This window comes from Alosa pseudoharengus, unplaced genomic scaffold (assembly GCF_046254945.1).
Source record: "Alosa pseudoharengus isolate Yale_2024_CS ecotype anadromous, Long Island Sound unplaced genomic scaffold, YU_APseudo_1.1 YU_APseudo_1.1_scf_11, whole genome shotgun sequence".
NCBI classification, from domain to species: Eukaryota; Metazoa; Chordata; class Actinopteri; order Clupeiformes; family Clupeidae; genus Alosa; species Alosa pseudoharengus.
Window position 1 is genome coordinate 35,917,673 of NW_027468576.1, and position 17,276 is coordinate 35,934,948.

The 17,276-nt window shown below is 44.0% G+C and overlaps 1 protein-coding gene across 1 annotated transcript; it reads right to left on the bottom strand.

The window, feature by feature from the left end:
- Nucleotides 1-705: 705 nt before the first annotated feature.
- Nucleotides 706-17,198, bottom strand: phb2b (prohibitin 2b). Its single transcript, XM_076279076.1, has 10 exons — nt 17,114-17,198; nt 15,463-15,592; nt 13,234-13,318; nt 11,463-11,542; nt 9,049-9,233; nt 7,099-7,228; nt 5,843-5,946; nt 5,476-5,553; nt 5,154-5,230; nt 706-1,149 (listed from the first exon to the last, which is right to left on the bottom strand). The coding sequence occupies exons 1-10, from the start codon at nt 17,132-17,134 to the stop codon at nt 1,125-1,127; spliced, it is 915 nt and encodes a 304-aa protein (XP_076135191.1). The 5' UTR covers nt 17,135-17,198; the 3' UTR covers nt 706-1,124.
- Between the last annotated feature and the right edge of the window lie 78 nt (nt 17,199-17,276).

Genomic DNA, 17,276 nt, shown 5'->3' on the forward strand with positions numbered 1-17,276 from the left:
AGAGAAATGAGACACACACACACACAATACAGAGGAGAGGACACACACACACACACACACACACACACACAATACAGAGGAGAGGACACACACACACACACACACACACACACACACACACACACACACACAATACAGAGGAGAGGACACACACACACACACACAATACAGAGGAGAGGACACACACACACACACACACACACACACACACAATACAGAGGAGAGGACGGACACACACACACACACACACACAATACAGAGGAGAGGACACACACACACACACACACACACACACACACACACACACAGACACAGACACAGACACACACACACACACACACAAAAGACCCCCTCCCCCCCCCACACACACAGTACAGAGGAGAGGACAGAAAGGAGACACACACACACACACACACACAAACACTGAGAGAAAAGAGAGACACACACACAGTACAGAGAGGACAGAAAGGAGACACACACACACACACACACACACCATACAGACTCACTTCAGGATGACTACAGAACCAGAGGCCCATTTCAAACCCAACCGACATTACAGTCATCCGTCTAATAAACATATCTTTTCATTACATTGTGTCTGTGTGTGTGTGTGTGTGTGTGTGTCTGTTTCACACCATGCAGTGGATTTTCTCATATGCATACTGAAGGACTCAGTACTAGACATATACTACACAGGCTTCAGGAGTTTGAAATAAAAAAAAAAACGTTTATTGTGTCGTCCAGTGGAAGTCACACATCGACCGTTACATTAGAGAACTTCACTTTACATAATCATGTCATAACATCAGCACATCGCCTGACGCCACTAGGCCACTCTGCGTCAGGAGAGGGGTCAGCTCTGAGCACTTCACCAATTGGCTGCGGCTACTCAGTGATGTCATCATGCAATCTTCACATAGACGTCTGGACGTTGGATTAGGACGCAAGCCAAACTTCAGCAATAATGAAGGACTGCAGAGAGAGAGTGTGTGTGTGTGTGTGTGTGTGTATGTGGACACTGAAGATGAGGCCTCCCATGGTGTGCACGTGTCACCTGCTGAGCATGTCCACTAGGGGGCAGAGCTGAGATGTTGAGTCACTCCCTCTCCTCCACCAACCTGCTACTTTATGTTCCCCAATGATAAGCTGAAACACACACACACACACACACACAAAGACAAACACACACACACACACGCAAACACATAAATAAACACGTTACAGATTGTGTGAAGGAGTCTTTGTGTCCTACAGAGTATGTGATGTGTGACTGTATGTGTGTGTGTGAGTGTGTGTGTGTGCATGCATTTGTGTGTGTGAGGGAGAGAGCGAGAGAGATCCAGTTTACAAAATAGCATAACAGACTGACCTACAAAAACAGCCTCACTAAAAATGGTTACTTTGAACACTCACACACCACAATCAAGGCAAGCCATCACACACCTGACACGCGAGCCGTTTCACACACTTCAATCAAGGCAAGCCATCACACACCTGACACGCGAGCTGCTTCCACACACACTCTGAACTCCTGAAGGCTGACTGTGACTTGCACTCAGTTAGACTTTCACAAACACATATCATCCGCTTGCTTCTTTGATCTGGTAGCTGCGAACTAGCTAGAAGAATCCATGAAGTGGCTTTAATGGTGGAACTCAGTTTGGCATTGGCAGAAAGGCCTTTCACATTTCTATGAACATTGTGGGAGTTAGGAGGAATGACTGTCGCTCGCGGGATTCTTTCACACAAGCTTACATCACAGACCACTTGGAGGTGCAAACAATACCAGAGTTTTGGTTGATTTGACCAGCAGTTAACTTCAGAACAGGCACTTTACTTTGGATAGACCATAGCGATACATAATAGGAGTGATTAACGTCAAAAAGTCTAGACTGGTTTAAGTCAACATTTGACACCTCTGATATGTTTAGTGTTCAAAAGACGTTGAATAGCCCGATAGTTATCAAAATGATAGCCAAGGAGCCAGAAGTGAAACACATGGATGGCTATAACAACTTGTGCTTTAATTATACAAATGAACATGATAAAATACTTTAATAACCCATGAGCCAGCTCCTTACTATGTGATCTCCATGGTGATGCAGCATTTGTTTGCACCTCCAACAGCATGGCGTACCTTGTAACCGCCTGGTTACCTCCCACAAATACACATATGTTTGTGTGAAAGAATTAGCTTGTACACACTGACTGCCACATTATCACACACACTTGGGTGAGGGACTCTGGTTTGGGCAGCACATCATTTCCATAGACTTGGGTGAGGGACTCTGGTTTGGGCAGCACATCATTTCCATAGACTCGTTTCAAGCTTGTTGCCAGGCCTCCACTTCCTGATGTCTGCATTTCGTTGGCTTTGTACTGCATTTTGTTGGCTTTGTACTTGTACTCTGCACAATGACAATAAACTTGAATCTAATCTAATCTAATCTAATGTTACCCATAGGGGCTGGAGGGCAGTTATTTGCCCCGGGCACCACCCCTGGTAGCCCCCCCCAGTCGCTGTGCTGCCCAGGTGGTAACTGGGCAGGTAACTGTCCTGCAGGTAGTCGTCCAGGTGATGACACCCCTCACATTTCACACACACTTTTTACGCTGCCTTGACACACACCTTCCTGAAACTAATACATATGTGCAGTCACAGTAAGCTTCAACTTGAATACTTTTGTTACCTACACCCATTATGGTACAACAATATCCACATTATCTACCCACATAACTAACATAACAGCAGGCATAACTAACTAAACAGCAACTCTCACACAACTTACCCAGGGATAACTAGCCAAACAGCAACACTCTCTCACACACCTACTCAAGGATAACTAGCTAAACAGCAACTTTCTTACCAATTTGAATGCAATTTTCAAACTGGAATATTTCCTGCAGGTAAGAATACTGCCAACTCCGACCATCTGCTGCTGAGGGCTACAGGAATGAAGGCTAAAGGTGTTTGGACTACAGGTATGAAGGCTAAAGGTGTTTGGACTACAGGTATGAAGGCTAAAGGTGTTTGGACTACAAGTATGGACTACTGGAAGCAACTGGAATCCATGCATTTCCACTGAATAATTTTTAGAATCTGATCCCTTATCATACCTGTTCATTCGTACTCGTCGCTCGACTTATCTTGACTAAATTCAAGATGGCGGCAAACGGTAAACTTCCTGAAGGTACGGTCTGTATAAATCGTCTTGTAAATAAACTACCAGTGCTTTTTCAAAGTTCTCAATGTCTCGTTTTAAATGCCAGGGCCCTCCGAAGTCTACCAATGAAGTGTGGAGCTACTTTGAGTCTCGTAAATGGTGTAAAACAGTGATTTATTTGCATGGCTAGGCCGATGCCCGAGGCACCCCGATTGAAAACCTGTTGGTAGCATCGGCTAACTAGCGCCAGATTTTGGGGTGCAGGGGACAAGCAGAGATGAGCTATGAGACAAAAGTTCACACTCGGTATCATGTTTCAACGCACTTTAGGTCAATATCACATATGAACTTCTCCTTTAAAGCTTAAGGTGTTTGGGGTACACATACGAAGGGTTCAGGTGTTTGGGCTACAGGTACGAAGGCTTAGGCTGAATCCCAAAGTCAGCCCTGAGGACTAAGGACTAAAGACTCACAGACTTAATTGATCTCAGGTGCTAAGTGAGTGAGTGTGTGAGGCCACATGGGCTCAGATAGGTATAAATGGGATTGGGACAGCACTTCACAAGATCATATGTTACCTTGGCAACGTTTAAAGGACCAGTATGTAGGAAATAATGGAAAATAAAATGTAACCATTCCAAAAATGATCACCATATGTTGTCAGAGTAAGGAAACACAATTAATTAAAGTAATGGCTTATTTGACAACATTACTATATCCCACAAAACCCATGAAAAAAAATGAGTTCTAGAATAGCGTATTAATAATGGGCTAGCGTGTCCTCCTATATGTGTTGCCAAATTAGCAAAGGCCAACTGTCAACTTGCTGTCAGTTGTAGCCATGAACGCCTACGAGAGGCAGGCAAATTTCCAAAATTAAAACAAGAAACAAATTAAGTGGACATCGAGGAGCTTCCTGAGATGGCGACGTCTTCGTCAAACGAAGAATATCAAGTCTGACGCAGAGCTGGCCATATTTCTCCACAACAGGTAGCCTAGGCTAAACTTCATCTGTATTGCTAACTTCAACTAAATATGTTACATTGGTTAGAGAGGTATTTTTTGTTTTCACTGTTTACGTAATGTGTAGCTGGGTCATGGTTGGAGAAACGTTAAGCTGCAGGTCAACTAAGGTTAGCTAATATTACATCTGGCAACCCAGAAGAGGCTCACGTCTGGTAGTCTTGAGAACGTTCACCAGTGTTTTGATTTTGGCCTACAGAACGTTCAGTAACAATCCTACAAATCGCTCCTTTAATAACAAAGATGTTGCTGACACGTTCCGTGGTCCTGTTGTTTACCTTTGTAATTTCCGGATTTCCCTATGGTTTCCGTGGTAAACGTCACAACGCTTTGAACTGTGGGTAATTCCCTTTGGTGAAGTCTGCACTGATGCAGACTCATGGAAAGGGCTCGGTACATTAACACACACTCATCTGTGTCATGTCTTCCCGAACACGTGTTTGGTGTCAGGAGACATGAGTAACTGCTGTTTAGGTAGGCTAGGCTTACTATTAGTAGTAGTAGTACACTGTAGTACACTGTACACATAGTGGAACACTAAATTCTCATAGCATACACAACAGACATAACGCACTTACACAAGCACACACACACACACACAGAAAACTAAGAGCACCCTGTGTACCAGCACTACAGAACACATTGTACCTCTCATATCTACTTCCTGTGTTTACACATATAGCTGACAACTTCCTGTCATAACATACACATCTCTAACCGCTTCCTGTTCTGTGTCTGGGCAGATGGTATAAGTAGGATGCACCCAGGAAGTCACAGCTGATTGGTGGAGGGGATTTGAGTGACAGGGTTATAACTACTAACGCTGCTGTGATGTGTGAGAGGAAATTGGCACTGTGTGCAGATGGACACACTCACATGCACAAACTTGCTCTCTCACACACACACACGTGCACACACTTACACACACTAAGGCACAGGCACAGAAACACATTAAAGACTCACTTATTAAAACCTTGGTCTTGAAGATTCAGCACTAGACTGTCAGCATTCAGGTACACTCTGTTCTGGGACGTCGACACCTGGAACACGGAACACGGAACACAGAATTCATTGTGGTGCCACACTCAAAATAGCCATTTAGAGGCCAACGTGTTATATTAGTGGCTGAACGTGACATGGTCTGGAGGAGTATGTCTGATGTCTGTGTGTCTGTGTGTGTGTGTGTGTGTGTGTGTGATGTTTGTTATGTGTGATGACCTTTAGTTCAGCCCTTTCGGTTTAGTGTTTGAGTGTGTATGTGATTCACAGCAGTTTAGTCTCCTACCGTCTTGGCGATGTTCTGGGCCGCTCGGATTCGCCTCAGTTTCAGGTAGCCAGGATTCTTTGTGACCGCCTCTCCTAACTGGACACACACACACACACAGAGTGTTTTTCTGAACAAGGAGAGGACACTGCCAGGCTGAGGGAGACCAGCATTGTCATAATAGTGACGTGACATATTAAACACTTTCTTGCTGTAATACACACACACACGCATATGAGAGATGTCCAAATGTTTTTCTTTCTGTGTGTGTGTGTGTGTGTTTAGAGAGTGTTTAATATTCACCAGACTGGCAAATCCCCATGGCATGTGTGTGTGTGTGTGTGTATGTATTGTGTATACTGTGTTTGTGTGTAGTGCGGTCTCTAACCAACTTGGCTGCCTCAGCCTCTCCCTCGGCTTGGATGATCTTCTGTCTCTGGTCCTGTTTGGCCTTCTCCACAAAGAACTGGGCTCTCTGCGCCTCCTGCTGGGCTGCACACACACACACACAAGCACATACATTAGTACAGATAACACACTCCACATTCCCTCATTTAGCACACACGCACACACGCACACACATTAGTACAGATAACACACTCCACATTCCCTCATTTAGCACACAGACACACACACACACACACACATAAGTACAGATAACACTCCACATTCCCTCATTTAGCACACACGCACACACATTAGTACAGATAACACACTCCACATTCCCTCATTTAGCACACAGACACACACACACACACAAACACATACATTAGTACAGATAACACACTCCACATTCCCAGATTTAGCACACAGACACACACACACACACACAAACACATACATTAGTACAGATAACACACTCCACATTCCCTCATTTAGCACACACGCACACACATTAGTACAGATAACACACTCCACATTCCCTCATTTAGCACACAGACACACACACACACATTAGTACAGATAACACACTCCACATTCCCTCATTTAGCACACAGACACACACACAAACACATACATTAGTACAGATAACACACTCCACATTCCCTCATTTAGCACACAGACACAAACACATACATTAGTACAGATAACACACTCCACATTCCCTCATTTAGCACACAGACACACATAAGTACAGATAACACTCCACATTACACACACACACACACACACACAGAACACACACACACACACGTACAGATAACACACTCCACATTCCCTCATTTAGCACACACACACACACATTAGTACAGATAACACGCTCCACATTTCCTCATTTAGCGCACACACACTAGTACAGATAACAGACTCCACATTCCCTCATTTAGCGCGCACACACACACACATTAGCACAGGTAACATACTTCATATTCCCTCATTTAGCACACACACACACAATCAAACACTATCACTCACTGATAACACACATAACATTCACTCATAACATTAGCATAATGGTAATACATTAACATGCACACATCATTAGACAGTAATAGAAGACAGACAGACACACACAGACACACACACACAGGCTGTGTCTCAAACCGCATACTTGCCTGGCCTCTATGGCTGAAGCTTAGCTCAGAGATAGCCATGTCATCCATCCCCTCTCGCTCACACACACACACACACACAGGTGCGTACCAACTTGCTTGGCCTCCACTGCGGCAGTATACTCTCTGCTGAAGCTCAGCTCAGTGATGGCCACGTCATCCAGGATGATGTTGAAGTCTTTGGCTCTCTCAAACAGCTCCCGGCGAATCAGCAGCGACACCTACACGCCAGAGTTTACGTTAGTGCAGCAGCGACACCTACATGCCAGAGGTTACGTTATTGGCTCTCTCAAACAGCTCCCGGCGAATTAGCAACGACACCTACACGCCAGAGTTTACGTTAGTCGGCTCCACATCAGAGTTTACGTTAGTCGGCTCCACATCAGAGTTTACGTTAGTCGGCTCCACACCAGAGTTTACGTTAGTCGGCTCCACACCAGAGTTTACGTTATTGGCTGGTTTCATGTGTGGTTGTCAGGCAGAAAAAAATATAAACGGACAATGTGCTAAATCAATGCATCAATAACATTAAATAAGCTTATACTGCAACATCCCAAGGCAACTTGGCCTGTAAAAAGTATATTTTTTTGTTTTCAACACAAGCAGCACTTTCATTCTTTGAAGTTGTGCCTAATTTACTTCAATAATTTCAAGTTATTTGGACAGTTCAGTTCAGTTCAGTTTTTATTTGTCATTGTTACAGGATAACAACAAAATGTTGTTAGAGCAAAAACAGACAGGCATATAGTTTGAAGTTGTTCACCCATTTGCCTTATATCAATTTACATCCCCATGAATCACCCATTACTTTGTACCTAATTTAGCTCCCCATAAATACCCCCTAGAAAACCCAATAAAATGCTATGTCCAGTAAAGTGCTTGGTGCAATAATTAATAAATCTAATAGAGTTAAGGTTGTTGGAGTGTTTTTGCAGCAATGCAAAGTCCAGGTCACAGGTATTGGGGGGTGGTGTATGGACAGAGGCATTATGTCACAGAGGGATGTCCGATGGGAGTGTGTGTGTGTGTGTGTGTGTGGGGGGGGGGGGCAGACTGTCCATTGAGCAGTCTGACTGCATGGGGGCAATAGACTGTCGGCCAGCCTGCTGGTTTTGGCCCTGATGGACCTATATCTTCTCCCAGAGGGCAGTGGTTGGAAGAGGTGGTGGTTCATTCCTATTTCCTACAGTATATGGACCATTCCTATTTTCTGGGAGCAATCGAGGGCAATGAAAAACACATCACGTCTGCCCATCAATCTGTTTACCATGTTGTTAGTCGCTTTGGTTAAAAATGCGTCAGCATGTAATGTAATGTAATGTAATTTAAAATCTTCAGTACAGGTTTGTGACCACTCTCACACAAGCCTGCATGACAGTTCATCACAGCTGGTTCACTGTTATTTCCGCTGGGAGTGAGAGTGAGGTGCTGTGATTAAACAGCGATATCGTGTCTGTCTTTAAGCTCACGTCAGCCCGGCCGATGTTATCCGAGTTTGTGTAGCATTTACAGTGTTTCCCACAGAATTGAATTCTATTTGTGGTGGCAGAATTAACTTGAATGCAACAGTTTTTAACAAATTAGAGCAGCGTGGTTATGATGCTAACCAGATTTAAGCAGAATTTAGTACAACCTGGAAAATCATTGTGTGGTGGTCAATGTTGATATTGTGGTGGGCCGTCACAAATAAGTCAATGTATGGGAAACACTGATTTATCTTATTGTTGTAGGCTACAGCCCATATTATGTCAATTCTCAATGTAAACGAGTTCATTTGTGCTGACTACGTTTAATAAATTCAATTTTTGATGTTTGTGTTTTGCGTGTAAGCAATTATATTGCTATTTATCTGCGTTCGGTAGATTTTCTGTATGTCTTCGGTATTCCAAAACATCAGTGGCAGCAGTGACTAGATCTCCATCAATAAGACGCGCTGCACACAAACACACCTGCCTGTACCCTCTGAGTGATGAGCTGGGAAGCGTCAGCACGCACACAAACACACACACAGACACACACACAGACACACACACACACACACCTGCGCTCTCTGAGTGATGAGCTGGGAAGCGTTGAATTTGGCTACGACGCTCTTGAGGACTTCGTTGACGATGGAGGGAAGCACGCGCTCGTCGTAGTCTTTGCCCAGATGCTGGTACAGAGTCGGCAGGTTGGACGCCACTGGACGGGACAGCACACGCAGTGCAATATTCACCATCTGCAGGTCTACACACACACACACACACACACACACACACACGGTTATAATAACACAACACGCAGCGCAATATTCACCATCTGCAGGTCTACACACACATGGTTATAATAACACAACACGCAGCACAATATTCACCATCTGCAGGTCTACACACACACACACACACACACACACACACACACACACACACACACGGTTAAAATAACACAACACACAGCGCAATATTCACCATCTGCAGGTCTACACACACACACACACACACACACACACACACACACACACACACACGGTTAAAATAACACAACACACAGCGCAATATTCACCATCTGCAGGTTTACACACACACACACACACACACACACACACACACACATACACACACGGTTAAAATAACACAACACACAGCGCAATATTCACCATCTGCAGGTCTACACACACACACACACACACACACACACACACACACACACACACACGGTTAAAATAACACAACACATAGCACAATATTCACCATCTGCAGGTCTACACACACACACACACACACACACACACACACACACACACACACACGATTAAAATAACACAACACACAGCGCAATATTCCCCATCTGCAGGTCTACACACACACACACACACACACGGTTATAATAACACAACACGCAGCGCAATATTCACCATCTGCAGGTCTACACACACACACACACACAGTTAAAATAACACAACACACAGCCTAATATTCACCATTTGCAGGTCTACACACACACACGGTTAAAATAACAACACACAGCGCAATATTCACCATCTGCAGGTCTACACACACACACACGGTTAAAATTACAACACACAGCACAACATTCACCATCTACACACACACACAGTTAAAATAACACACCACACAGCGCAAGGTCTGCAGGTCTACACACACACACACACACACACACAAACATGCACACTGCTAAAATAACACAACACACAGAGAAATATTCACCATCTACACGTCTACAGACACACACACACACAGGGTTAAAATAACACACCACACAGCATAATATTCACCATCTGCACGTCTACACACATGATTAATATAACATGCCACAAAGCGTGACATCCACCATTCATAAAACCATGATTATTACACGGCTCTTCAGAGTGCTGCAGAAAGTTCCATTCACATGAATGGGCCTTCTCAACGTTCGGGCCTATGTTACATCTATATAATCACCGGCAAAGTATGTAATCACCGCTGTCAATGGCAACGGGTTGATTAACGTCTTTCATATCCCTCCGCAAGACATCCGTTCGCTTTTTGCAATGGAATTTCATTGAAAGGGCAAGTAAGCTACTAAGACGTTGCCACGCAACACCTGAAACTGTCAAGTTCTATCTGTGTGGCGAACTATTTATTTTGTCAGCGGAAGACACGAAACGGTAGCAAAATAATTTTTGTGTTAGACTCATTGTGTTTCTTTTCTCGTTTTGGCAAGTAGCCGTGTAATAAGCGGGATAATGTATTGTCCGCCGGTAATTATCTCCGCTGCGCGTCGGGGTTCTGTTCTCCTTGTCGGAACTTATTTTCTGATAATTACCGGCGGACAATACATTATCCCTTACTTAATGGAACCATAAGTAAGATTGTGGCCAAAACTGGTACTGCAATCACTTTCAAATTACTGTAGAGCGGTGTATCCCCTCCCCCTCCCCCCTGACTCAAGGTTGCCAACCCGGATGCCAAAACACTACTGACTTTGTGATTAGTAGATAGGTAGAGGGTGGCACATCAGGCCAAAACACAACATGACATGACAAAACACAACATCAACATCAGTTGAGGGCTGCAACTTCACTTTTTTAAATGGCAATATCCTGGCCGGACTACTGTTGTCAGTGATATAAGTATTTGAAATGAACATGATTTCTTAATGTCTAGTGACATATCAGGGCCATTTTATGATTAATTGAAATACATTTCTTACATATGGTTCCTTTAAGGTATGATCATACACAATACAGTATATACTTGGCATCCCTAACACACACAGAGGGTTAACATAATTCGTCATCTATAGGTCTACACACACACACACACACACACACACACACACACACACACACACACACACACACACACACACACACACACACACACACACACACACACACACACACACACACACACACAGATTCAGCGCTACATCCCCTAAACAGTAGCGTAGCCTAGTGACCCCCCCCCCCCCCACCTTTGCTTCCTGTGAGAGAAGAGATCTTCCTGGGCCGTGCTCTGATGTCATAGATGATGGGGTATTGGAACCAGGGTATCCTACAACACACAATACACACACAGCTTACTCATAGCTTACACACAGCTTACTCGTAGCTTAAACACAGCTTACTCATAGCTGTCATAGCGTACTCAGAGCTTACACACAGCTTACTCAGTGTTTTCCACAGAACTGGATTGTATTTATGGTGATATTGTTTCATATCACAACAGAAAATGCATTACTATAAAAAGACATGAAATGTGAAATACTGTATTTCTGATTATGTATTCATGCACAGCACACACTATGCAGACATAGTTTACTATTACTATTACTGTTACTATTACATCATATGTGCCTATGCCTCTACGCTTGCTGATGCCCTGATTGAAATGAGACCCGTTTTCCTAAAATTGAAATTTTCTCCACATATCTCTCTCTCTCACACACACATTCAAATGTGCAGTGTAGGTGGCCATACTGGGCGAGATCGGTCGTAAATATGGCGGCGTTCTATTTGATAGTGACGTAGGTGGCACCTATGAATTGCCACGTGCCCCTAATTCTACACGTCTGTGATTGCTGTCCGTCTCAGCACTAGCTGCTCTCCCAGAGCAGGGGCGCATTTCCCAAAACCATAGTTGCTAACTAAGTTATTTCCCATTGCCAACCAACTCAGTTGCTAATAGGTTAGCAACTATGGTTTTGGGAAACGGGGTGCAGGTTAGTTGCTGTACTCCTCCTCCTCCTCCTCCTCCTCCTCCTCCTCCTCCTCCTCCAACAGCTCTACCTTTCTGTCTCCTGCTGCTTCATCTGGTGGCAGCACCGGTAGAAGCCTGGAGATATTGGAAACAAAGTAGCCTAATTGGGTAGCTTATCACAGTCTACTGATTGGACTGTACAGTTCTCCACGTGTAGTCTAATTGGGTAGCCTATCATAGTCTACTGGTTGGACTGTAGTTTCTCCACGTGTAGTCTAATTGGGTAGCTTATCATAGTCTACTGGTTGGACTGTAGTTTCTCCACGTGTAGTCTAATTGGGTAGCTTATCATAGTCTACTGGTTGGACTGTAGTTTCTCCACGTGTAGTCTAATTGGGTAGCTTATCATAGTCTACTGGTTGGACTGTAGTTTCTCCACGTGTAGTCTAATTGGGTAGCTTATCATAGTCTACTGGTTGGACAGTACAGTTTCTCCAGGTGTGTTTATGTTTCATACTAATGCTTTATCTCCTTGAGACAAGCGCCTTTGAGTCTTGGAAGAGACTTTTCCTTATACATCGGGATTAAGCAAACTTTCCATGTCTGAGGCAATAAAATAGTACCCTATATTTATACTTGCCCTGCATGAGCAGCCGATATTGACAAGTACCTGTAATGTTTTTGCGTGCTAACCTCGACAGCCCAACAGTATTCTAACGTTAACTTAGGGATACGGCTTTTGTACTTGCTTGCACATGACTTAATTGAAGACTTTGGTCTTCACAATTGACTATGTTAAAAGCTTTGCAGAGTTATCCTTTGAGAAATAAATGTTCAGTGTCTGGTGATGTTTATTGTTTTTTGAGTTAATATAACAGCAGACAATAAACAGACAAATTTGACCGAAAACAGTAAATTAAGAAAGTAAATTAGGGAATTAAGGGTAAATTAAGGGTATGGGCTGTCAGAACAAGTGTGATGGCGTGCAGACAGACACCACACAATACAGTGGTGGGTGAATGTAAACACTGTTTGTGCGTTTGTACCTGAAATGAAGACCTTCAGAGAGAACGGTGTCCATCTGCATCCCTCCGATTCTGTTGAAAACAATGGCCCTCTGACCACCCTCCACTGCGTGTGCACACACACACACACACACACACACACACACACGCGCACGCACACACACGCACACACACGCACACACACGCACACACACGCACACAAACACACAGTGTTAGCTTCACAGTAAAGCTTTACTAGCCAGTAACTGAATCATTCTGAAAGTACCTGTGTATGTCTGAGTGTGCAGCCATTACAGGGGCCTGTGCTACGAAGCGGGGTTAATGGCTTATCTGAGTAACTTGATCATGTGTGGCGCAACTTCCCGATTAACCCTACAAAAGGTGGATAGGTTTTAACCGAGGTATGCTGCCATGGCAATTTACGCTGCATCTCAAACCTGCTCCGAGCAGATTATGTTCTTGGTTAACCCGAGGTTTCCGTTAACCACACCCTTTATAAGTACCACCCCTCCACTAACAATTTCTCCCGAGACAATGTCGGAGTTCCTGGATGATCCATACGACATTGGAGCGCAAATCGTGAGGGGCTCTCTTCGCAGGGCGAGGGGTTTTAGAGACCGCCAGATACCCGGACTATATTTTCTATGAAGATATAGTTTGTCTGCCGAGGGTATTCGTTATCTTTGTCAGATGATCTAGGCAGACGTCTCTAATGTCACCCGTCATAGCAATGCCGTTACGCGGACATTCATGTATTCCATCGGTGATGCCGAACATCTGAGCAAGAATACTGTATGTTCGAAAATAAATCGGACATAGGCCTACAGTATGCTGAACATCTGAGCAAGAATAGCCTAAAATAAATCGGACATAGCCTACAGTAAGCCTAATAAATTAAAATCACCATTTTAACAAACTTGTTGAATTGAATTTCATATTACTGTACCCTGCACATAAAGGCTACACATTTCCACAGCACCAGAATCCGACCGAATGCCTCCCTCAACCCCTTCCATAATTGGCCTTCCACTATTATTTGTGATGGCCAACTCCTCTGCTACTGTAAAACACTCTGGTGCCTTACAGTAGTGTTCAAAGACACCTTTTTCTTGTTCGCTGTAAAACAGAGGCAAGTGAAGGCTATAAGCATACTAGGCCTACATGTTTTCATAATTAAGAAATATTAATGCAAGCTATAACTATATAAACCTAGCCTACTATTCTGAATAATGTTTTTGTGTTTCATTTTCACCTGCTGCCATGTGCGTTTGGCAATGGTTTTGCATCTGAAATGTTCACAGGATTAGGTATACACTAAATCAGTCAATGGAGGCTACTTGTGCATTCCTCGTCCGTAAAATAAGGTGATCGCGTCATCTTTGAACGTGGTGACTTGCGCTGCAACCCGCCCCTTTTATGTTAACGCACACAAACACCAATTAGGTTAACCCCGGTTCAACAAATCAACTTCTTAATCAGTGTCGTAGTACCGATTAACACCACTTTTGATAACCAGGTTTTGTCAACCCCGGTTTAACAAAGTAACCCTGGGTTACATCTGGGTAGGTTAAGCTCCCTTCGTAGTACAGGCCCAGGGTGTCCCTACCCCGCAAGGTAAAACACCAGGACCATCTCACACACAATAACTATCCAACTGTGTAGGTGTGTGTATGTTTATGTGTGCGCATGTGTGAGTGTTGTGAGATGGGCATACTAGTGTCTGTGTTTGGTGAGACGGCAGTGTTTCCCACGGAATTGAATTCTATTTGTGGTGGTAGGTTTGCAGAATTAACCTGAATGCAACAGTTTTTAACAAATTAGTGCAGCGTGGTTATGATTCTAACCAGATTTAAGCAATAATTTAGTACAACCAGGAAAATCATTGTGTGGTGGTCAATGTTGATATTGTGGTGGGCCGCCACAAATAAGTCAATGTAGGGAAACACTGGACGGGCATACCGGTGTAGGGGTGTGTGTGTGTGTGTTTGTGTCTAGTGAGACTGGCATACTGGTGTGTGTGTGTGTTTAGTGTGCATACCACTGTAGGTGTGTGTGTGTGCATTTGGTGGGACGGGTATACCGGTGTGTCTAGTGAGATGGGTATACCGGTGTGTGTGTGTGTGTGTGTGTGTGTGTGTCTAGTGAGACGGGCATACCCGTGTAGGGGTGTGTTTGTGTGTGTTTGTGTGTCTAGTGAGACGGGCATACCCGTGTAGGGGTGTGTGTGTGTGTCTGGTGAGACGGGCATACCCGTGTAGGTGGCCTCCTTGATGCCATACGCTAGTGCTCCAGCACCCAACAGCAGCTTCAGACCCGTTCCCGCGCCGCGTGGCCCAGCAGACATGCGACCTGCCAGGTCCCGCAGGTGCTGCACGAACCGCTGCAGTCAGAACAGCAGGATCACGTCAGTACGTCAGATATCACACACACAAACTCCCTCATAAACACACTCCTTCATGAGAGAAAGCGGAGCACAATTCGAATGATGTTTTGTTTTTTTTGTTTTTTGGGGGGGAGGGGTCTGACCCCCCTGATTAGGACCTAGACCCTCCAAAAGAGATAAAAACAACAGTGGGGGGGGGGGTGTCAACAATAAAAACAAAAACAATGCTTGAACGTTCTATTTGGGCCCCAATCTACTTCCTCTGCATTAAGATTACATATGGAATGTTAAAAAGGAAGTCTTGTGGGGCAAACTATGATGCTGATAATGGAACTCTCTTGAAAGGGTCCATAGTATATATAATATTAAGTATTCAATATATTCTTAAGTAATGTAAATTGCATTTCTGTCAAAATGGCGTGTTTAGCAGGCAAAATTTCCAAATTTTCCCGGGGGAGAAACCACCTGAACCCCACTAATATCGCATGCGCACCCTCCATGCAGCATATTGCTTATTCTACTGCTGAATCTTGTCAGTGTAAATGCCTAATGTAGGCTATTCATCCTCCATTGATGTACATGCACACATGAGTGTGTTGATGTAGCCTACCTTAGTTACTAGACTCGGGGTTCCATCTAATACATATACAAGTTGTGTAATTCGAACTCTGGTGCCATGCGCCATGGCACCATCTTGTGGTCAATCTAATTATGGTACCCGATAACCTCACATTTTCTGGAAGTTTCTACTGCCTTTTCGTTCAGTATTAAAATATTCCGTTAATAATATATACTTAACACTGCCTCTGGGTCAAAGTGGAACTAGTAGGCGATCATTTCACCCAAAAAAGTTAAACAGAAAGCTCACGTAACATGTGAAGACATCTGCCTATGACATTGACTATAACACATCTAAGGCCATTGACGTAAGCTCGCTAGTACGCTAGTTCTGTGAAAAAAGGGCTTGCAATGTGAACTGGGCTTAGATATTCCCTGTGAGAATCAAAACCAGCGTGACAAGAACGCATTCTGCCATGGTTAAGCTTCCAAGCGCTAGCACAATCAAAAGGGAACACGGAAAGTCAAAGTTGAGAACATACTGTAAGCTAGCAGCTTGCCTCCAACCTGAAACATACCGGGTTGTGATGAGGTTAGCCAATATAAGGCAAATATTGCCAAAATACTCTTCGTGCAATACGAAGCATAATAATGCATAACACGTTGACTGTCACCATGTTTGAATCAATTCAAACAGTAACCACAGGCTAAGCGTCAATATGAACTTCTACCGGCTACTGGCTAACGTCAGATTAGCATTGTTCATTTGGTTACATTGGTGGTGTAATGCTGGCTAGCTATTTCTCACCTAAACGTGCAAGTACTGAGAAAGCAAAGAGCCTTGCGTCTTATTGACACGTTATCACCATTGAGCACATGGCATGTATTTTAATATAACACATCAGAGGACAAGTAATTGACCTAAATGTCCTTTTTGTGTAAATCAGCAGAAATACTTACGTTAGGCTCTTTATTCGCCATGCTTGATCTGGAGTCCAAGGTCGCTCACTACAAACGCTAGCTGGCCGGCGCAACGGACGCTAGGCATGGTGGGAAATGTAGTGTAAAACAGCAATGTCAGTGCATAACACTTAGCCATGATTTATTGTTTGCACCTCCAAGT

Excerpts from the sequence above, each read along its gene's own strand:
- phb2b (XM_076279076.1), bottom strand. The coding sequence starts at position 17,134 with ATGGCGAATAAAGAGCCTAAC. Across the intron at positions 5,947-7,098 it reads AGTGGAGGCCAAGCAAGTTG|CCCAGCAGGAGGCGCAGAGA; the intron begins GTACGCACCTGT and ends GTGTGTGTGCAG. Across the intron at positions 1,150-5,153 it reads CAAGACCAAGGTTTTAATAA|CTTATCATTGGGGAACATAA; the intron begins GTGAGTCTTTAA and ends TGTGTGTTTCAG.